The sequence below is a fragment of the Sebastes umbrosus genome, chromosome 17 (assembly GCF_015220745.1).
Source record: "Sebastes umbrosus isolate fSebUmb1 chromosome 17, fSebUmb1.pri, whole genome shotgun sequence".
In the NCBI taxonomy this organism is placed as follows: domain Eukaryota; kingdom Metazoa; phylum Chordata; class Actinopteri; order Perciformes; family Sebastidae; genus Sebastes; species Sebastes umbrosus.
Genome location: NC_051285.1, coordinates 24,574,752 through 24,598,258, shown reverse-complemented (window position 1 = coordinate 24,598,258; position 23,507 = coordinate 24,574,752). Strand labels below are relative to the sequence as shown.

The window sequence follows — 23,507 nt, the reverse complement described above, 5'->3', positions numbered from 1 at the left end:
AGAGAAAATTGGAAGGCTCCATCTCACCAATTGTAACGTTAATCATGTCACAAAAACAATATTTCCACCTCTGCCCTTCTCCTTCCCTGATATCACTCTGCAAGCATTGTTCTTAAAGAGTATTAGCCAGTTCAGCCTCAGCTGCACTTTGTGTTTAGGGCATGGTAAATAGTATGGCTGTCCGAAATACCATTTTTTGGGCTTCGAAGCTTCAGTGAGAAATATTCGAAGGTAATTGAAGCTTTGGGACAGCGCCGCTGCCACACTACTGTACACACACGCACATCTGCACATAACAAACACAAGTGCCACTGTCAGGACAATGAGCAAGAAGTCAATGCTTCATTATGTTTCCCTAACTGAGTATTTATTTTACACTCGAAGTACAAGATATTTGCAGCAGCAGCATTGATTCAGCTTGCAGAAAAGATGTGAATTAAGTCCTGATTGTTGTGGATAGCAGCTGTAAGATGTAAGAACAGTACATGAACAGAAATCTACGGTCAGTGCACCCAGTTTATCATTGTCTTTATCAATAAATTAGGTAATTGGAAGATAACAGACCATTATGCAGGAGATTTGTCAACCATGATAAAGTCAAAAGCCCAGTTGGAGTTTACAGTGCAGTAGGTCACACTGAGTACAGAGAAATCTCTCTCTCTGGGATTCTTTGCTTCTTCATTACTTATCCCACCCACTCAAGCTTCTAATTATGATATTGCATTTTTTATTTTCTGTTCCTTTGCTCCAGTAGATTTGTTCAACAGCTTGTGCTTAATCCTCTCGATATTTCTGTCTGGCTTCAAGAAACACACTTGCACACAAGGACACACACACACACACACACACACACACACACACACACACACACACAGAGAGAGAGGGATGCACAGCAATCAGGTGAGGATTTACAGAGGTGGGTCATGTTCCAGTTGAGTATTATGTAGTGTAGAGATACTGAAGGTCAGCGTGATGTTGCTTTATAATGGGAGATTAAACTCAGCCTTTATCACAAACACTGTTTAAGTTTCTAATAATCTTTTTTATGCATTTTACAAAATACTTTTTTAGCAATTTGTAAAGGGTAAATGACAATAACAAAGTAAAAGGATAACATTTAGAAGTCTTGATGGTTTACACTGACTTCGGAACGGTTGAAATTAGTTTCTGGGACGGTGCTGAGAAAAAGTTAGTCTGGAGCCTTGCTGTCAGTTATAGTTCTTAGAATAAAAATTCTAAATCAGCAAACGTCAAACTTTTATAGAATTGGAAATCGTGATTGGCCAAGAAAATTGCAATCGGTGTATCTCTAGTGAAGTGCGTCTGGTGACTGTCAAAGATTGACTTTTAAAAAGAGATGACTCTAATGTTATTTCTTTAAAAAAAGTAACTGTGGCCCTTAATGTAAGCGTAGAGCCCTGCATATGCAACAACAAACAATCTGCTCATAAGTGTAACAAGTGTTCTGATGTTGAAAGAGCTTGATTCATTGTCTTTGTTAAAGCATTCGGTCCCAGGTAGAGCTATTGTCTTATCTTGTGTGGGTTCTGGAGTGAACACTGAAAGGATGCTATTTAAGTGAAATCCATGCTGTGATTAAACAACTTTCACCACTCTTTCTCTGGCTGCCAGCAGGTTCCTTTACTTATTTTCTCCTGACTCACTCTGTGATTTACATCTCTGTTTTCCCTCCTTTCAAACTCCCCCCCCTCTCTTATTTTCTGGTAATCAATTGTTGTTGTCCAGGGTGCACATGTAAAAGATCTCGAGGCCCTGGCTAGCATCAGCCAACCCAGCAGCAGTCCAACTCCGACCCCACTTCCAGCCATCCTGTTTTTGAACCTTTGCCTTACATCTCCCAACCCCCCCCCGCCTTGCCCTGTCCCAAGTCTCTCCTGTCTGTGAGCAATTAATCTGTGTTTATCTCTGCTTCCTGCTTTCATGTGATCCGTCCACCAACCCATGGCGGGACAGCTGGGTCTGTGGGCTGCTTCCCTCGTAGGAGACGAGCGGAGAGGATGAATGCGTGCGAAGGCGTTTAGGCAGGGTGGAGGTGAACTGAAACATCATGGAGCTGGCATTGGCTCATGCATCTGAAAGTCATTGGAACATGGACTCATTCCCCCTCCTATTTCTCTTGCGTATTTCTCTCTGGAGCCTATTTCCCCCCCCCCCCCCCGCCTCCTTAACCAGACCTCAGTCCAAATCGCCCGCTGACTTGTGTTTGGAAATGAGTTCCAAATGAAGTCCTGGCTCTGGGCTCAGACAGACAGTATGTTGGTGTGTGTGTGTGTGTGTGTGTGTGTGTGTGTGTGTGTGTGTGTGTGTGTGTGTGTGTGTGTGTGTGTGAATCTTTATTTGCAGTGTGTTTTTTGCATGCTGGGATCCACCTGTAGTTCTCTCTCTAGGCTTTTACAAGGTCATGGTTACATGTAAACACACTACATCATGGCACTTGGCTCTTATATTTAGTTTATACAAGACTTCTTAGAAGCTCCTTACAATGTAAACCATCGAGCGACATGTTTTACAGTACAGGACAATGCACAGGCAGTGTCCTCCTGTGACCTTGATGTTCCTTTGGTTGGCTGTAGGGAGCTTATAATTAACGGTTATAAATCAAAGAAGCAAAGATTCCTTCATCCACTCTGTGATCTCTGTCTGTATGTCACCTTTGTGTGAGGCTGCTGCTGCTGCCTTTGTTGCAGAATAGCAGCAGGTTTTTTAGCCATGCTAGTGGCATGGCTGTATGGATGGCAATGCTGGTCTGTTAGTCGGTCGGTCCACCACTTGTTCAGGCTGAAATATCTTCAGAACTATTGGATGGATTGTCATGGAATGTTGTACAGACATCCGTGGTCCCCAAAGGAGGATCCTACTGACTTTGGTGATCTTCCTTTGTGTGACTTTACCTGTAGCACCACTGCAAGGTTGACATTTGTGATTCACAGTGAAATATCTCGACAACTGTTGGATGGATTGTCATGAAATTTGGGACAGTTATTCAAGTCCCATAGAGGATCATTTGTAAATAATCTGTGACTCATCAAGGGACATCTTGAGTTAAAAATTTCTGTTTGTCCAATACTCTGATTTATGACCAAATACTGCACCTGCAAAGCAAATGGTATTCCCTCAGCCTCAGCTGTACTTTGTATTTAGTGCCAGTTAGCAAACGTTACCATGCTAACTCTCTAAACTAAGATGTTAACAATGCAAGTTTAAAGCACTTCCACATTGGCTTCACTTTTCAGACCCCGAAGTTGCCCACTGGTTACAAGTAACCACTGGTGGCGAAACAAGTATGTAACTGCCTTTCTTTCTCTCTCTCTTCTTGCCTTTTATCTTTCCTCCCCATCATATGTGTTCTTGTTGACATTGTTAGATGGTGCTCCACTGGTTTTACAGTTGGTATTTACTACTATGCCACTGGTATGGACAGATAATCAATTATTTCCCTTGCTAAACCATGAATATAGTGGAGTATTTCATCTAAGTTACAAAACAAACACAAATAATAAACATATACTGTGGATTTCATCTTCTGCCAGTCGGCACGCAACCCTCCCAAAAGAGGAAATCCAGGTTATTACTGCACCTTATGGACCTTAGTACAAGTAGCCTCACTGCGTTACAGCAAAAGCCATTTGTGCCAAGGCAACCTGGTGCAATAATCCCCAGTATTAGCAGGAGGAGGAGGAGGAGGTGGATGCTGGGGGAGGCTAACGTGATTTCCTGGCTGTGGCCTAGATGGGACTCAGGCCTGTATTATCTGGCCATCAGAAAGAGTCAGCCTCAACTCTAATATCTGTGTGTGTGGAGAGCAGGAAATGGCCTTTTGTGTTGCTGGCCAATACAGCCCGCGGACAGGAAGAAGAGGAAACATGCACTGTGTCGTGCCATGTCGGGCCACTGCCTCTCGGTGCGTGCAGCAGTATTACAGAGAGAGAAGGAAGTCTAAGACTTGCAGACAAAATCAGTCTTGTAACTCCTTCCCTCCCTCAGAAACCATTCTTACTCTACGTCGAGGCTAATTGGGGTCTGACAAACTAAGAAATATTGCTCTCCGTTCTCTCTCTTAGCCTTTTCTTTTGTCTCTTCTTGATTTTGTTGCGTTTAACAGTACAGAGCTGTGTTAGCCCCCAAGAGCTTCAGGATTAAAGCAACCTCTAAGAGCATTTAAGGAAGTGGAGAGAAAGTTTTTTGCAGGAGGGCTTTGCCGTTTTCTCCTTCGTGCTCGCTCATTTTTTCAAGCCAGGAGGTTTAATGGAAAATTGAAGCAGGGCTGAGGCATCATAGCTCCGGGGTGGTTGAACATCTGGGCTGCTGTAGCTGGAAGAGAGAGGGAGGGGGAGATGAGTCTGCTGTTGCTTAAAAACCCAGACAAACAAAATTTACTCTGTTTCACATGCCTTCATGTGTCATGCACAAGGACACACTTGGATGAGCAATTACTGCCACCAATGTCAAGTACGCAGACACAGACATGTCCATACAAAACACACAGAGTTGTGTCTTAACCCCCAGGAGAAGCGGTGCCTCCAGCAAGAGAGCGTCTGTGCAGGCAGGCAGCTCCAGGGCCTCTGTAGGCTTCTTAAAGTTGCCTCTCTGTTTGGCCCTGTGGGAAGGAGGGATTCTACACGGGAGAAATCAAAAGGAAACATATCATCAAACCACACGCACCTTTCAGACATATCGTTGTATTAGATAGTTTTCTGAAAACTGGAGCATGAAAAGCCAATTCTTCCTCCTTGGCCCTTCCTGCCTGCTGATAAAGCCATGCGGAAACAATGCTCCTTAACCTCGTGTTATTCCCCGCCGCTGCCCATGAAGTTAATTGTTTTGATGTGATCTCACTGCACGCTATGTTTAATTGTTTAACTAGAGATCCAAAAGGATCTCAAGATAACCCTGTAATCTCCAGCAAGTGTGCATGATAGTCCTTAACACATTATCACCAGAGCAATGACTTCATATTTTCAGCCACGTTCGAGTCTCTGTGTTGTGTCTAAATACACACCAGGCGGTGGAGTGATACCCCGAGCTTCTCCTCACAGCTTTTTGGATTTCGGCCCTCCGAGCTCTCGCAGCTCTGTTATCCGGGCACAGCGACGGCCGTGAGGGACACGGCCAAGCGTAGGCATGTGTGTGGGAAGTGAGCAGGCAGGCAGGCTGTCACTTAGCATCACAGAACTACAGACTCCCCGCGGGTGACATGAGGGGAGTGGAAAGTGAGAAGCCGAGAGAGAAGAGTGAGAAGGAGAAAACCGGAGCGGAGCAAACGATATACAGCAGCCCACACACCAAAACACACAACCCCGAGTCTAGGAAACCTGCTGTTTGTTTTTCTTTTCATCAGACCGACCGCTGAAGATAAGCTCTCCTGACAAGACTCCACTGCTGGCCTCTGAAAAAGAGAATCCAAAGTGAAAGGATGCTGAGAGGTAAAGAGAAGGGTTAAAGACTCCTGGGTAGAGAAGACAAAAATAGTCTGTTCATAATGTTCATCTGGTGGGCTGCAGATCAGCACATAAGGCTACTCTCTCTGTTCTTTACTTTAAAACACTCTCTGGGTCTATTCCAAAAAATCTGTTTGTTGAATCAGAAGTTTGCCCGCAAACATTTGGTGGCACTAATTCCTTTAATTAATGTATAATGTCAGGACAACATGTTACCATGGTGGTTTTATTCCTTGTACTTTAATTTTGTTGTTTGGATAAAACTTCTGTTGAATGCTCTTCCTCTCCTACTTCCACTGTGCACTGCTCTTTTTATCCCCATATGCCATTCCAAACCATTTGCACCTTTTAATATCTCAGCCACAGGTAGTCAGAGAGTTGTTCTAACACATTATTTAATTCTGGCATCAGCAGCTCTGCAGTGAGACTGACAAAACATCATACCAGTCCTCTCTACGTGAGCCTTCTGTGATAACAATGTTCTACAATGCTGCATTTGGCTTTAACTAGGGGCGCACATGACCTTTATGGTAGCTTAGTACTTTTTAAAGGAATAGTTTAAGAGAACCTACAGTATGACATCATTAGTCTGTGCAAGGAAATCATACCAGAGAAACTATTTCCCCTTTACAGATTTTCCAGTTAAATAGACAAATCAATTAGCTTACGGAATCGTTTTAAAGGGCACCTATTATGCTTATTTTCAGGTGCATTCTTGTATTTGGGGTTTCTCCTTTAAATGCTTTAATGTTATTTTTCTCATACCAGCTCAGTGTGCTCAGCTGGCCCACTCTGTTGTGATTGGTCAACCGATCACAACTCTTCGAACTCCACTCCAGCTCCGCTCTAACTAGCTTTGTATGAGGGCGTGTCAAACTAGCTGCTAGGCAGGTATTATGCAAATGTCTTACTTGGTGACATCACCACGTTACGGAAGAAAAGGCGGGACTTCAAGCCAGCTGTTTCAGGCAGTTCAGGAGCAGTGTTCCTGTCGGGGAGAGTAACTCCCTTTGGCGTGGACTTTGGGCTTTGTAACTTTGCAGACCTTTTACATGCACAAAAAACTATATAACACACTAAAGGAAATGGAAACCGCACAAAAGCATAATAGGTCCTCTTCAACATTAGTCAACTAAGAATTTCTTCCATCATGGATAGCCTTATCTTGTAGATTTTTTACAACACCTGTCTCTCCAAAGGCTTCCTCACCCAAGGCTTCATTTTGTACAGATAGCAAACAATCCGTTTGTTCAGCCCCACTTTCATAAGCATGACTTGTGTAAGAGATGCAGTCAAACAAAAAATCTAAGTTGTCTCTGTTGTCCCACAATACTAAAGGGTTCTGTCAGACGTTTTTTCCTGCGTTGGCACAAAGCGTTGGGCGCAAAGGTCTGGCCAAGGGAGGCTATGTTTCCATGGATGCTAACACAGCTATTGGCACTACTAAGTCCGATTGCTTTTGTTTATAACCTGCTGCTGTCTTGTGATAGAGGGGTTGCCTCGGTGTAACTCGGGAGCTGCCAAATATGGCTATATCCTGTGGGATACGGGAGCCCGTTCTGGCTGGCAGACATCTCAAGCAATAGTCAAAGGTGACATGATTATATACACAGCGGCGCTGTGTGTATGGGATCTGGGCCCTGTGCGCCGAGGGGAGTGGCAGAATGTAAACATTGGCTGGGTGGCCCAGTCTCTGCTCCGGCTGTGGCCTTTTTAGTCCTTAAGCCTTCACCGTAGGCGACTGGCTTTTTAAAGGTCCAGTTCATAGTGTCAGTTTGCTGCCCCCTGCTGAAACTCTGCGTCCCTACTGCTGGCTTAGTTTACACAGTGATTTATTGATCAAACATATTTTGGTCAAACAAACATTCTCTTACATGTATGTTGATGCCAGAGTGGGTAGGCAGTGCAGACAGATGTGGGTGACATCTGTCAAAATGTAGCTTTTTAAATGCAAAGGAAGTGGAATGTTGGCATTATTAACTACAGTGAAAGTCCACACAGTCAATACATATAATATCACAAGCCTCACAATGATATACAACCCGAGGAAGGAGTTCACAATGTAATATTAAAATGCTGATGTCATGGCTTTAACATTAGGAAAAAAAACTTCTATAATCCTGGAATATGCTGTTTCCAAATTATGCTGCCCGTGAAATGTTATATAGTCTCTAATATTTTGATCTCATCAAGCCAAATTGACACCACGTGAGCTTTCTTTGTCTTCAGTAAACTCTCCCGTTTATTCTACGTGTTTGTAGGGCGGCTGTCATTCTTTCCTGTTGCCGTTCCAGGAATCTTAATTTGATGACAGGATAACATTACCTGCATGGATTGTTGATGGCAGGAAGCATATGTGAAACATTAGCACTTGATTTGAGGCTTAATTCGTGGTTAATGTCAACATCTGCCTCAAGCAGATGAATCCAAGTACACAAGTTCAAAAGTTTCTAAGTTTACTTTCTTAAACATACTTTCAGCCAGTAAGTAGTATGCTACGCTTGTACGATGCTTTATATATACAGTATCTCTATATCTTATGGGGGCGGCTGTGGCTCAGAGGGTAGAGCGGGTCGTCCACCAATCGATCCACCCGGTGGTCAGTGATTCGATCCCCCAGGTCCTCCAGTCCACGTGTCGAAGTGTACTTGGGCAAGATATTTAACCCCAAAGGCTGTGCCATCGGTGTGTGAATGAGTATAGAGTTGTGAGTTAGATAATTAGATTAGGCACCTTACATGGCAGCCTCTGCCATCAGCGTATGAATGTGTGTGTGAATAGGTGAATGCTGACATGTAGTGTAAAGCGCTTTAAGTGGTAGGAAGACTAGAAAGGAGTTATATAAATGTCCCTTTACCATCTCTTTGTGTATTTTTAATATATAATATTTTCAATGTGTTTTTTTTATTATTATTTTTTGGCCAAAGAACAGTTTTGGTTATTTCACAGGACTGATTACTGTATTTGTCTTTTTGTCTCTTGACATGATCTCACTGGTTTGAAGTAGGTGGAAAAATATTTGCATACCTCTATGTACCAATCACAATAATCAAAATCTGATGACAGCTTTGGGGTTGTTTGCTTACAGTATGTTGGAAGGCCACAGTGAATCAAATCTGAACTAACCAAACCCACACAGTCCTGATGGAAAAAAAGAAAAAACTGACAGAGGACATTTTTTTCCAAACATTTACATTGATTGTTGCTTATTTAGTATTTAATATTCAAGGTTATCAAGAAGAAATTATGGAACTTTTGGAAAGTTTTCAGGGGCTTTAAAGTTGCTTGAATCAATATTTGAATAATAGATCAAATAACTATGTTTAATGTAAAGGGAGAGAATTATCACCTGACTCTGCAGTTCCACTCAGCTCTGCAGAGCTTGTTAGCGTCTTAGAGCTCATTGTTTAGGTTTCTCGGCTTTGGTTTTGGTTTCGGGTCTTTTTCTCTTTGGTTCACTCCCGACGCTCTCATCAGTGTCGTTTTCAGCTTTAGCAGTTTTCAGTAAAAAAGCTCTGATAAAGTCACTGTACACTACCTGCTCAGCACTAAACAGCTGGTGAACATAGTGGAGCATTTAGCAGCTAAAAAGCCAGATATTTTTCACAAGACTTGGTGGTGACCCAAATATAGCTAAAAGGACTGTGAATGTTGGACTTGCTTTCATAAAGTGGAAACACAACTACAAATGAATGCTAACATTGCTCCATGTCTGCTTGATGTGTTAATAAGCCACTGTTTGCTAACATATTCGCAGTATCAACTTTATAATAGTGATAATAAGAAAAACATTTTTTACTGGATAGCACTGCCCCCAAATGGCCAAAATGATCAATTAATGCAGGTTTATGTGCTGTTTTTAGGAAAAATTACACATTTTTGTAGACCATCCTGGAAGTTATCATCACCCTCGTTCCCTCGACAAAAATCTAATTTTGAATTATTGCAGAAAATTAGCTCTGTGGTTTATGATACTCTTTTTGTTCAGCAAGATAATCTTTGCAAATGAAAGCCACTTTTATGGTTTTTGATGTGTAAATGCAATCGCCTGAAGTAAAAAGCTAACGTAAGGCTATAAACGAACTACACCACTGTCGCATGACTTAAACGTCACCACCCATTTCCAACTTGTAATTTGACTTTGCGCGACAACCCCGACAGCCTCTGTAGACTCATTTAGCCACTTTGTTGGCAACCGCCTTATTAAAGACGTGTAATAGCTTCAAAAATTCATAAGGGTGACTGATGATGTTACTGATGATTTTATGTCGTAGAACGAAACGTGAACAGTTAGCCACAAGTTGTGTTATTTCAAGCATCTAACCAAAAATACATTTAAAAAATCCATTGACTTCCACACAGGGGAAGTGCCAGAAGTGTTAAAATGCTAACTCATTTCTGGGTTTTAGGACTCTTTCCTGCACCACTCTATTTAATTGAAATGGTTTTTTTTGGGGAAGCGGAATTAATTAATTTTTAAGGACACCAATAATGCACCAAATTGGTTCAAATTCGAGATCAGATCTCTAAAAGTTGAATTGCAGGCAAGTGGGGCAGTGGTTGGCATTTTATGAAATAGGCATACCAGCTACCACACTAACAATAATCCTTTTTGCAATACTTGTAAATATTTGAAGCTACCATGCAGAGTTGAGCTGTACCCGGTCTGGTCTCGACATAACTGCATTTGACAGAGCATTTTCGAGGCACATTTGTTCAGCCGTCAGAGTTTATTTGGCTCGTGGGAATGCCGCGCCTTCGGGGTCAGACCAACATCAGGGGCTGCTGTCTGCAGAAATAATAAAGCAGACAGTGTTACTTTACAGAGGGCAGGGAAATGCAAGATTGAAATAGATACAGGGAGGGGGTTAAACGAGGTCAGACTGAAAGAGCTTAACGGTGCATAAAAGAGAGCAATAGGGAAGCACTGGGGGGAGACACTGAGTGAGCAAAGGGCTAGAAAAAGGGAACATTTGAAAAAAAAGGGAGCAAGAGAGAGAGAGAAATGGAGCATGTAGGATAGATAGAAAGTTAGACGAAGGAGAGAGGGAAAGGGCAGTGAGGGAGGCTGGCGCTTCAGTCTTTAGAGTTTGCTCACATTCTCGTCTGCTGGCATCTGCCACCACTGCTGAACACAGCTGAAGCCCATCTGAGGAGCTCTTCTGTCAGCCTTCCAAGCCCACCACGCCGCACACACACACACACACAGCGCACACCACACTACACCACGGAGACGAGGGAGCGAAAGAAACCGTAGCAGGCTCAGAGGCTCGAAGTCAGAGGCAGAGCGAGAAAGAACAAGCACAAATACCAGCAGGGTAAAGTAGCAGAAACTGTTCAGCGTCGCCGCACCGCACGTTCAGCATCGGTCTTTGGATGAGACGTAGACTTTCCCCCGGCGCACTGAATCAGTCAGGGACAGAGGACAGCAGGATGATCAAGTCCAGTTGGTTTTATGTCAAGTTCAAATACAACGAGAAGGTATGTACATGTTGATTTTTATTTTTCTCCCCACCTGGCCTGATTCCTCTACTCAGAGCGTTGAGGGCAAATATCTAAACATATGATATTGATTTGTCCATGAGCATGTTGACTTATTGGGCTGTGCATGGATACCCTTTAATACATTCTTTATCTTATCTCAGTGGCTGTTTTAAATTCATAGTGGAACTCTGTAGGCCTGTGGTAAGAAGTATTTCATAGAAAGGCATTACACTGCAAAAAGGCTGTGTTGAATGCCATTTGTTTGATATTATAGTGTGTTTTATAAGTGCTGTGCTTACAAATTCTTGCTTATAATGACACTGCTTGCTCAAGTGGGAGCGTATCCTTGCTAATGTAGTTTAAGCCATTTAGCTGCTAAAACATTTAAACAGAGGTGCTGATTTTTCAGCATTCAGCACCCTAGGTGCTAAAGTGTGAGTGAGATTATATCTCACCAACATCTCTGAATTTTTTATTTATTTATTTTACAAATAAATTGGACTTACCCTATGTGGCTTGTATAATATCAAAGGTCTAGAGAGTACATTATTTAATAGGGCCTGTCAATCGATTAAATTATTTAATCGCGATTAATCGCATGATTGTCCATAGTTAATCGCAATTAATTGCGAATTAATTGTTTGCCTTATGCAAATGTATGTATGTATTTATTATTGGAAATTAATTAACAACACAAAACAATGACAAATATTGTCCAGAAGCCCTCACAGGTGCTGCATTTAGCATAACAAATATGCTCAAATCATAACATGGCAAACTGCAGCCCAACAGGCAACAACAGCTGTCAGTGTGTCAGTGTGCTGACTTGACTATGACTTGCCCCAAACTGCATGTGATTATCATAAAGTGGGCATGTCTGTAAAAGGGAGACTCATGGGTACCCATAGAACCCATTTTCATTCACATATCTTGAGGTCAGAGGTCAAGGGACCCCTTTGAAAATGCCAGTTTTTCCTCGCCAAAATTTAGTGTAAGTTTGAAGCATTATTTAGCAGCCTTCCTGATTGTTGTAAAAAATCTATGCAAGATAAGGCTGTCCATGATGTAAGGAGTTCTTAGTTGACTAATGTTAAAGAGGACCTATTATGCTTTTGTTTTAGTGTGTTATATAGTTTTTTGTGCATGCGCATGCAAAACATTCGCATAATAAGTCCGCTACAACATCAGAATTGTGTTAATGTGTTAAAGAAATTAGTGTCGTTAAAACAAATTTGCGTTAACACGTTGTTATTATTGCGTTAACTTTGACAGCCCTAGTAATTAATACAAATAAATTTTGCTTTGTACCTTAATAACATGTGAAATGTAAACAAATAAAACAAAAAGTGAAATAGTTGACCTTGTCTTGTGATGTGGTAGTTCTAAACTTTTAATGCAGTTAGTGATGGCACCGTCTGAACAGTAGATCCTGTAGCTAGTGTAATGGGATTGAGTCTGATGGGACACAAGTCCTCAGTGTGTGGATGGCATTACACTGCGAAAGCCAAGCTTTGGGTCAGCAGCTAGCACTTTCCCCATATGTTCGCAGCTATGCTAATGAAAACGGGCTAGTGTTACAATTACCTTCAGTCAGTTATCGAGTCAGTTAGCCAGCGAGCAGTCAGTCGGACGTCAGCCACCAGTGACCATCTCTTCAGTCGGCTCCTGTTTATGCCTCGTCTGTCTTTGTGGCACGATCACGAGTTTGGTGGTGACCCCTCATGCTGATCGAGTTCTCCACTTAGCATCAGGTGTCTGCGCTGTAGCATCAATAAAGCTATCTCATTACATAAAGAAGCAGAGCTCTGTTTACTGTGCTTCATGCATAACTTCTCACAGTTTAGTTACAACATTTGGCGCTATAAAAATATAGAAGCAACGTACATGTGTCGGACCGGCTTTTCCATCATCAGAGCTTATAATCGTGGATAAGTGAGAGTGTGCCAAGTGGCCTCATGGGAGCATCTGTTGGTGCCTGAAGTGCTCTGTTTCCATCTGGTCTGCCATTTTGTACTTTACAAGTCTTGAGGTGGAGAGATGAGAAGATGGCCGCTCTTTTTAATCTATTTTCAACAAATAAAAAGGCAGATTTGTTCTTAAACATGACACAAGTATGGAAAAAGGCTCCACATTCAACTTTGTTTCTGTAAGATGTATCATTGTTTTCTACAAAACCTGCGACGTGACATTATTAGAGATAACTGGAACCATGACTGTAGTGTTGGTCAGCAGAGGAGCCTGCTGAATAAAGCCACACAAAAGGTGTCGGATCAAAAAGAAATGTTGCCGTAAAACTTGGCGGAGACGAGTTAAAGCAACCATGACAACAGCACGGGTGTTCGCTGGCAGCGTCTGGCGTGAAAGTGGAAGAAGGTGCTATGCTCCTTTCCCTTCCACTCACTGCTAATGCCATTTCATTTTAAAGTGAAGTGAGAACATTTCCACTTCACATTTCCTCCCCAACAAAAAAAAGGAGGATAATGGAGGGAATTCAAACGGAAAGAGCCGAGACAAGATGGCTGGTTGATTTTTATTTTTCGGTAATCTTGGTAAGTGAAAGAGCGCAGAAATAGAGATCTAACGGTCGAGCTGGTTCGTTACAAGCCTCGTTGAATCACAAATATCTCTAATTTGCACTGAATCGATGCAGGAGCTCCAGACGGACTACAGAAATATGAAAAATTCAACAGCTTGATCAGCTGCTGCTGTTTGTCTGGCTACACTGATCCTCACTCCAAGGTGGCCTGGCTTTCCTATACTTTTCTATTTTCCTCCGCGTCTGTGTTCCCAGTCAGAGGAAAGTGTACACAAGAACAGGATGTGTGTGTCAGTGCTTATGAGGGTCTGGGGCTAAAGCCGAGTGCGTGTCGGAGGAGAAGAAGGGCATATGCAGCCGTCGGCTTTTCCTGCTCCCAGCTGTCTCGCCTCAGGAGCAGACAGCCTCCATGTGATTACGCATGATTGACAGGCACCCTTTCAGCAGCATGCGACTAGGAAGTGACCTTAAACAAGCGCTGCCGTTTTTGACGGAGTGGCTGTCTTTCCTTTGCCTCCCCCACCACCTCCCTCGCTCTCTAAAGAGAGAGGGTGAGAAGGGCACGAAGCATGGTGGCTTCTGGGTCAAGACCAGGGGTCACCCAAGTCTGGGGAAAGGGTAATTGCCACCCCTGTGTGTGTGGGCTCAGGTCCTGAAGTGAGTGGGTATGAGAGGGAGGTAGAGGCTGGAGGTGGGTTACATTCCTCCGAGTGGAAAGAGAACACAGCGCTGAAGTCCTGCTCTGTGTGTCTGCTCGCAGCTCTTTGTCCTCTAAGCCAGTGCCAGGACCCCCCAGTGGGCCAACTCTGGGGCCGGAGACCCACAGAGGGCGAACAGCAACCTGACTCACACTGGACTAATTCAATTTAACACACACTGAGTGCCCTGTGATCGGTGTGTTAACTCTGGCCTCTCCCATGGCCAGATGGCTGCTCTTAGAGAGATACATTTACATTTTCGGGTATTTGACTGGTGCCTTTTATATGAGTGTACAGTGATGAAACACTATCATTGTACAAATAGAAGATGTGGGTTACACCCTTGTTTTTCCATTGTTTCATAAGCTCACACAAGTAGTACCTTAAATACCTGTAGAATAATGTAAAAAAAAAATCAAATACCAGTAAGTCCTTCATTAAAAAACCCTGATTAATTAAAAGTACAGACGTATTATCAACATACTGTAGTTAAAGTACTCCTGCAAAACCAATGAATATGACTGATATGTTATTTTTAGGGCTGTCAATTGATTAAAATATTTAATCGTGATTAATTACATGAGTGTCCATAGTTAATCTCAATTAATCGCACATTTTTTTATTTTATTATTAATATATTATTTATTACAAATTTGCGTTAACACGTTATTGTGTTAACTTTGACAGCCCTAGTTATTTTATATGACATCATCAGATGTGTAAGAAGTATTTTACTGCTGTAGCTGGTTGAGGTGGAGCTAGTTTTAACTATTTTATATATTGTATATATATAGTCCAGTGGTTCCCAAACTAAGGGTTGGGCCCCCCCAGTGGGTCTAATTTGACCTCTTTGGTCCTCAAACTATTTTTAGATGAAACCTTGTGAGAAGTTAAAGGGGAAATTGGTTTGGTGGAGCTGCTAACAACTCATAGACATCTGAAACGTGACAAGGGGCCCCCAACCACACACTGCTTTCTTGTAAGAGGTCACAGGCCAAAAAGGTTGTGAGCCATTGGTTTAACCTTTAGCACTGCATTGTATTTTATAAGCTTGGCATTTTTTTTTACAACTCTGTCTCCTAGAAATTACATTTATATAGTACCTAAATTGTTTTTTAAGTTGTGGTGACAAATGTAATGGCTGGCTGGCTTTTGTTCAGAGGTTTTTTTCTGAGTGAATGAAGTGCTATATTCATACATATTCAAAGTCTAAGGATTTTACTCCAGAGTTTAGGAAACAAAAATACTTTGATTAAGGTAAGGGAAAAGATTGTGGTTTTGGATAAATGTTAATAAACAGGTTGTGTCTCAAGTCACTGCTGACTCTTTCTGTTTAAAACCAGACCACGATCTTTACCTAATATCGAATATCGGATCAGTACTCGGTACCGGCCGATATCACAATTCAGGTATCAGAATCAATGTTGGGAAGGAAAAATAATATCGGAAAATCTCTACTAATTTACTCACAATTGTCTAAATGTCAGGTCCCAGATTGTCCAATCTGTGCTGTGTAAGATGTGTCCCCTCTCTCCATGTTCCCACATATTGTTGATTGACTCTGTATTTACTGAGCCTGTGTGCCATGCAGGCTTGGTTTGTTGAATAGTAGGGGGTGACTGTAATGACTATAATGACAGTGAAAACCAGAGAGTGGGGGATTGGGTTATCATTATAGCTGTCTCTGATGATACCACAGTCTGTTCTATGAGAGACACACGGTGTGGAAACCTCTCTTGGGTGGTATCGCCTATTTCAAACATAAACTCAGGGAGAAGGTTGAGACCAATGCTGTACATTCCTGTGGAACGCTCTGCACATTGAAATTCTTGAAGAACAGAATCGTCTGTTGGGAGACTGTTGTCGACTGGTTTGCTTCTAGGTTTGTAGCTGGCGTCTAATTGTGTTCGCCGCTTCAGAAGGTTCCTCTTGTGTAACTGTTGCACCGGCGAAAGCTGTTTTCCTTTCCGTCCTTTTCCTTTTGATCAGCATGGAAGTTTTATCCCTCTGCCCATCCATCCATGCTTGGAGGACTTTAATGAGAGTTTATTGGAGCCATTTTAGCCAAGCCAGTTTAATTTATTTATGCTTAAAAGCTGCAGCGGTAAGAGGCTTACGGAACTGTTAACCCCGGCAATGCTTGTCGCAAGCGGGGCCCTGTCAGGTTTTTCTTTTTTTTTCCAGAAAGGCTTGCTTACTTTACAGACACATTGAAATTCTAGGAGAGCGCTCCACAGCTTGCCGAAGGGATTACTGGTAAATCCCTGCAAACTCCAGATGTTTTCCCAGGCAGCACGCAGTGAGGAAACATCGCCCATCCCCTGTAAACATCTGTCAGACAAAAGCCTCCGCCACAGAGGAGACAACAGAAGCTTAGAGGGAGTAAAGTAGCTTGACTAGTCAGATTTCCACTCTGTTAGATCTGTTTGTTCATGAAGAGCTAAGTGGTTTTGCGGGGCGTCTCGTGTGCCTGTTTATGCTGAGCGTCGAAGTGGACGGGTGTGCAGTATGTTGCATTCATCTCACTTATTCTTTTATTTCTGTGTCATGCCAAATATTTGGCCCATCCCGCATGGGATTACATGGCACCGCAATTATTTTATATACATCTTCCAGTCTTACATATACATACAAAGCATGTGGAAAAACAAATTCAGTTTCCCAAATGAGCTGTTCACATAAAAAATAAAGATTAAATATCTACAGATTATCTCGGCAAAGAGCTTTTTTCTCTGGCTAATTTATATGTTTCACGTGTGAACAGCCATCTCGATCTTTGTGCATCGTCCATATTTACAAAATCAATATCTATTTTTATCTTACTAAACAAATCATTGCGCCGCTCACAGTAAAGAAAGACAGTAGAAAACAAAATGGAATTTATCTTCTATATCCTTTAAACAACACATCGGACAGATCTGCTTTTCTTCTTCTAGATTAACATACCGTCCACTTTCAACAGTCAACGGTAAAATACCACATCTCAAGTGAGAACATGGAGATCTTTGCTTTTTAGACAAATTATATACAACATAATTCTCCGTACCATATTAAGTTTTTATCATATTGATATTAAGTTTTCTGCTCATGCACTCATACATCAGACTGGCAATACATCATCCAGAGTAGGCTCTCATGACCTTTTGGGGGAAAACAATCCGGTGTCCCTCATAGATGGTAACAGAGTAAACAGAAGGGGTTGAAACATGTCTCCAAACTTCTACTTTAAACAAACCGGTATTAGTAATAACACTATGCCCAACAGTTGCTGTGTAGTTGGTTGCACCAACAATAAATCCAAAAACGCTGACTTCTGATTTGTTCCCCTGCCATGTCCTAAAAAAGATCTAATAGAGGGGCTTTATCGCTCCGAGCTATAGACCAGACCAGCATGGCGTCATCGCCGAGGCTGTGATCCCTTTTGAGGGAAGGAAACTCGCTGTTGAGATTTGAAGCACATACAATACGTGAATATTCACTGTCAGTGTGGTAAATGGCTAAATGATGCAAGATCGCAAAATAATTATTAGACGTGTGTATAAAAGAAATGTTTATTTAACAAGAGATGAATGCATACGAACTTGTCAAAATTGTATATATATATTTATATATATACAATTTTGTAATGTACATCATCATTAAATAAATGATGCTAAATTTAAATGATCGTAGCTGTCCTGTATAATAAGTATGGTGACAGACTCTGCTGCTTTACTCTGTAGTGCGAGTGACTTTTCAAGTCACAGGAGCCGATTCGTTTTTTCTGTGTGTGTGATGTAAGTGGCAGTTGCTGCTGGGTTCAGGCCCCAGGCTGGATCTCATATCCCCCTGCCATGTTTGTGTTAATTTGCTGGATGTAAACACAGTGAGTGGGCTGTAACAAGGCAGTGCTTGCCTCTGCGGCTCTGGTCTCCGGCCTCCTCAGTGGAAGACAGAAGAGGGAGAGAGGGAGCGGCTGACCAGTGTCTGGATCACTGAACAATCGCAGGCCAGAGAGAGAGAGCGGGAGAGAGAGCGGGAGAGAGAGCGAGCCCTCAGTGTAGCCACTAGGGACAGGCCTGACAGATGGATGGAGCGTATGACTGGATGCCTAGCCAACTGGAAAGACAACTTTCACCCACACAGGCTGTATGCTTTTTGCCTGTCGCCTTTTATCTCCATCTCTCATACACAACCTAAAGGAAAGTAAACAGGATGTGCATTTCCATAAACATACCATTATATTTTTTACATTATGTATACTGTATATACACTGTAGGTGGTTGTTAAACTGGAGTATAACAAGGGGTTATTCAACTAGAAATGATGCCACTTACAGAAGGTGGATTTATAAAACAAGCTATTTAATCACAGGTTTCGCTCTCCCACTGTTTATTTACTTTCACCTACAGTGTAGAGACAAACAGTTTGGTGTCAAATCAGCGATTCCATTTAAGGTTTGATTTAGGGCTGTCAATCGATTAAAATATGTAATGCGATTTATCGTGATTAAGCACATGATTGTCCATAGTTAATTGCAAATTAATCACACATTTTTTTATCTGTTCAAAATGTACCCTTAAAGGGAAATTTGTCAAGTATGTAATACTTGATAGAAATCAATTAACAACACAAAACAATGACATATCTTGAGGTCAGAGGTCAAGTGACCCCTTTAAAGATGGCCATGCCAGTTTTCCTAGCCAAAATTTAGCGCAAGTTTGGAGCGTTATTTAACCTCCTTCTCGACAAGCCAGTATGACATGGTTGGTACCAGTGGATTCTAGTTTCATATAATGCCAGTATCTTCACTCTTTCTTTAAAACAGAGCCCGCTACAACCCAAAAATCACAATTTGCGTTAATGCGTTAAAAAATGAGTGGCGTTAAAACGAATTTGCGTTAACACCTTATCATGTTAACTTTAACAGCCCTAGTTTTATTCCTTCAGATTTTCATTATATCATGACCATTTTAAATCTCTATATGGCCGGGATTTTTTCAGCATTAGCAATTTAATTATATTATTTAAAGTCCAGTGTTGCCAAATCAACCAGGACTAAAACCTGAAGGACAATAACTTTGAAGGGATAGTTCCACATTGAGAGTGGAAGATTGATACTACTATCAATCTTCTTTTTCAGCACATAACCCCCTATAAAATGTTAAACATATTGATTTCTCTACGGACTAAACAAATGAGGTATAACGTGTTAATTAGCGAGCGTAAAAGGTGCTGGTAGGCGTCGATGTGTCCAAACTCACAGCACAGAGTAAAGGTGTGCGTAGAGCTGCACAGTGAATGTGAGCCTCATTTTCTCCTCAGAAGAGCCCTCCCAGAGCTCATTAGCCCCAGTGAAATTCCCACTGGAATGCCGGATCCAGCCTGCCGTCTGCTGCCCGCTCCTGAGCAGCTCTGGTTTCAGCCTGCTGGTTGACCGGGCACAGGGATGGTTCCCATAGTTGAGCTGCCTGAGCCGCATGGGCAGACCCTGGTACCCTGGCTCAAAGAGCCCTCTGTTGTCTCGTGCGCACGCTCACATGCAGGGCAGGGTCGCTTCCAGGCCTGGCGCAGGCGCTTCTGTCGCCTTAGGCGAAAAGCAATAATGCCGCCCCTCTATTTGCAACAGGGACGGACTGGGACAGGGGCCTTTATTTTGAGCAGTAATTTTAACACTTTATAGTGGATGAAACCTCCTCAGTTTGTATAAGCACGTCACCACTGCACTGAATCAAAACAAGTCTGGCCAGGCAAGCTGAGGTGAGCTGGAACACTAGTCACAGTTCTAAGCCAATCAGATTTGAACAAAAATGAGGATCAGTCCAAATTGGGAGGGGCCGCTCGTATCCCCCCTCAATATTGAAAGAATAGATTGGGCCAGTCTGAGAGGTAGCATTCCGCTCTGTGCTGTCAGCCTGCAGTTAAGACTTTTGGAAACTTTTAATTATTATATTATTATTGTTATTTTGCTCATGATGAATAGTTGGCATCACTATTCGCCGCCCTTGCCAAAGAGCCGCTCTAGGCAATTGCCTAGTTCACCTATATGGACGCGCCTTCCCTGGTCGCTTCACATAGACACACACATAGTGTACACAGAGAGGCAGCCTGGCAGTGTGAGCTATGGGAATGTCACACATTTGTGGAAGGATGGATCTCATGCTCGCAGACTGCTGCAGAGCAAAGCCCAACAATTGCTTTTTGTCTGAACGTAAACTGTCTGGCAATACCAGTCTACGCTAGTGTGGTCCAAAGACACAATCCTATGCTTTTCTGTTTTTTTTCTGCAGTCTCCCTCTGAGTGAGGCTTGGCATCAAAATCTTTCTAACTTGGCCAGCTCTGCAGAACAGATCTGCACACGTGGACCCGCTCCCGCATTCAAACGCATAACATCTAGATTATTATTTTCCATCAGGAAACTGGGGAAAAGTCTGTTCATTATACACCAGTATGTTCTGCAAATGGCCACCACTTTCTCAGTGTGACCAGCTAGATTTCTCTACATTCAGCAAAATCCACTGTAGTCCATTCCCCAAGTTGGCTTTTTCCCTAAAAGTTTTAGCCAGTGAGGGAGGGGGGGGGGGGGGGGGGAAGCGGGCCAGAGGAGAGTACATATCAAAGAGAAGCAGCCATCTGTCAGCACAGGCAGCAAACAGCTGGTGGAGGAGATGCAAGATGTCTGAACAAAGACTGACAAGATGGAAGATGACAGGAAACAGATTTCCCTCCCTTTTACCCCTCCTGCAAGAGAAGAGGTTGACCATCAGAGTGCTGTGATGTCTCGCAGTCTCCAGATGCTGGCTCTCTTCTCCTCTCCTCTCCTCTCCTCTCCTCTCCTCTCCTTACCTCTCCTCACTCCTTATCTCCTACTCCTCTCATCTCCTCTCCTCTAATCTTCTTGCTCTCATCTTCTCTCTCCTCTCCTCACATATCCTCTCCAATTTTCTTGCTCTCCTCTCCTCTCCTCTCCTCTCCTCTCCTCTCCTCTCCTCTCCTCTCTTCTCCTCACTCCTCATTTCCTCTCTTCTCCCATTAGAGTGACGGTCACCTCACTGTTGGACTTCTTATGTCTTAGTTTTCCATGACTTGTTACTGGAGAAGACTCTTCAGTCTGCTCCCTCGCTGCTTAATTTGTTCATTTGCATTTCTGTCGCACTCAACAAGAACAGAGCATCTCTCATCTCTTTCATGTAGGCACACACAGAACTAAACTAGCTCTACTGGAATTATCATGTAATAATTAATACATGCAATGCTTTCATTACACTAATTAAAATAGCATTTACTCAGTGTAGAAGTTTTTTTTTTTTTTTTTTAGAATAGGGTTTTTGTAGGACCTAAATATTACATTCTGTGAATTATTTAGCTTTAGTAATTGACCTGCTGCAGCTTAAGTAGATACACATCTCTGTGCTCATTTGCTCAGATAAATGAAGCGGTGTGAGTTGCGTTAAGTAAATTTTTAGGAAATGAGCACGGGCCTTGTGTTAATTAGTGTTGCAGCGTAAGCCGCCTCACATCAGGCCTTCTTTTCTCTCTACTCAGCACAGTCTATTCCCCTTTGTGTCTTTTTCCCCTCCGCACTGTTAATTTGAACAGAAAATGCAGTCTATTTCTAAATAGGGCAGTGGTGCACACTAGCCGCAATCATTAAGCCCATTTTTCTGCCAGCTTAGAGCTGTTGAAATGTCTGTAATGGAGGGAAAGCGAGAGAGTTTTTCTCTATCCACAGTGCAGCGCGTGATGTGTGACATTGGCCAGTGTAATACTGTAATGGTCCTAATTGTCTAATCACTCTAATATGTGGCTGCTGCTCTTGGACATGACGAGGGCAAAGTGAGCTAATAAACAGTGATTACTGTCACTTGAAATCAGCACATAGAGGTGGGGGGGGGGATGTTAGCTCGAGGGGGAAATTTTGTTCTCCTTTTCCCTCCTCTCGCATGTTTTGTGCTTGACAGACAGGGGAAGCATGGTGGCGGTGAAAGGTCAGCTTGTGGTTGCACACAAGTGATGGAATGACAGAGAGGGACAGAGAGAGGGTGCTGTCATCTGCAGATCTTGTCCCTTCGGTCGGTTAGATTGACAAGCTGTCAGCGCGGCCGGCTCGTTCTCTGCGGAACAAAGAAAAGACAAGGCAGAGCTTTCAACATCCCCAACCATCTGCCTCTCTATCTCTCTGCCTCTGCCTGCTTCTCTTCAGTATACTCAGTTAGAAATCCAATTTGACATATAAGCTGAGGCTGTTGGAAAAACAGCGTTACAGTAAGTGCAAATGCCAGTACTTTATACTCACTGCATCCGTCCATGTCACGAGGGTGGAGGTCAGGAGCCACTAGTGAAGGAGATGAGGTGAGATGAAATCCAAGCTAAAGACATGAGAGTTGTGGCTGTTATGTAAGTTTGCAGGAGGTATCAGGCCCTGGAATCATTTTTATCTTCATAAAAAACAGCAGTAGTTTGTTCATAAAGGAAAGAAGACTCTTTTCTAGCAACAGAAACGAAGCGAAACGAGTGACCATCTATCCACCATCTTCAAAAAGCATTATTAAAATAACTGCTACATTTTGGTTTATTCTAGGGCCGTCAAAGTTAACTCAATAATAACGCGTTAATTCAAATTTGTTTTAATGCCACTGATTTCTTTTGCGCATTAACAGAATCAATATTTCGGAGGTTGCAGCGGGCTCAGTTTTAAATCTAGAGTGAAGTTAATGGCATCATATGAAATTATACAACCTAAGGAATCCATTGCTATTAACCATGTCAGACTAGCTTGTCGGGAAGGAGGATAAATAACGCTTCAAACTTGTGCTAAATTTTGGCGAAGAAAAACTGTTATGGCCATTTCAAAGGGGTCCCTTGACCTCTGACCTCAAGATATGTGAATGAAAATGTTTTTTTTATGGGTACCCACGGGTCTCCCATTTACAGACATGCCCACTTTATGATAATCACATACAGTTTGTCATAGTCAGTAAGTCATAGTCAAGTCAGCAGACTGACATACTGACAGCTGTTGTTGTCTGTTGGGCTTGAGTTTGCCATGTTATGATTTGAGCATATTTTTTATGCTAAATGCAGTACCTGTGAGGGTTTCTGGACAATATTTGTCATTGTTTTATGTTAATTAATTTCCAATAATAAATATATACATGCATTTGCATAAAGCAAGCATATTTGCCCACTCCCATGTTGATAAGTGTATAAAATACTTGAGAAATCTTCCTTTAAGGTACATTTTGAACAGATAAAAATGTGTGATTAATTTGCGATTAATCACGATATTATAATCGATTGACGGCCCTAGACCGAACATATAATCTCCACAGGCAACACCTGGCGGAGAT

General features: G+C 42.4%; 1 protein-coding gene across 6 annotated transcripts in view; it reads left to right on the top strand.

Moving 5' to 3' along the window:
- Nucleotides 1–23,507, top strand: part of auts2a (activator of transcription and developmental regulator AUTS2 a) — a 353,398-nt gene that overhangs the window by 100,825 nt on the left and 229,066 nt on the right. The window contains exon 1 of one of the 6 annotated variants that reach the window (XM_037749592.1): nucleotides 10,717–10,940. The exons of the other annotated variants lie outside the window; for them this stretch is intronic. Within the exon in view, the coding sequence (XP_037605520.1) occupies nucleotides 10,836–10,940 (105 nt within the window). The 5' untranslated portion in view covers nucleotides 10,717–10,835. Of the gene's footprint in view, nucleotides 1–10,716; nucleotides 10,941–23,507 lie in introns of those variants that run through there. 6 annotated transcript variants of the gene reach the window in all.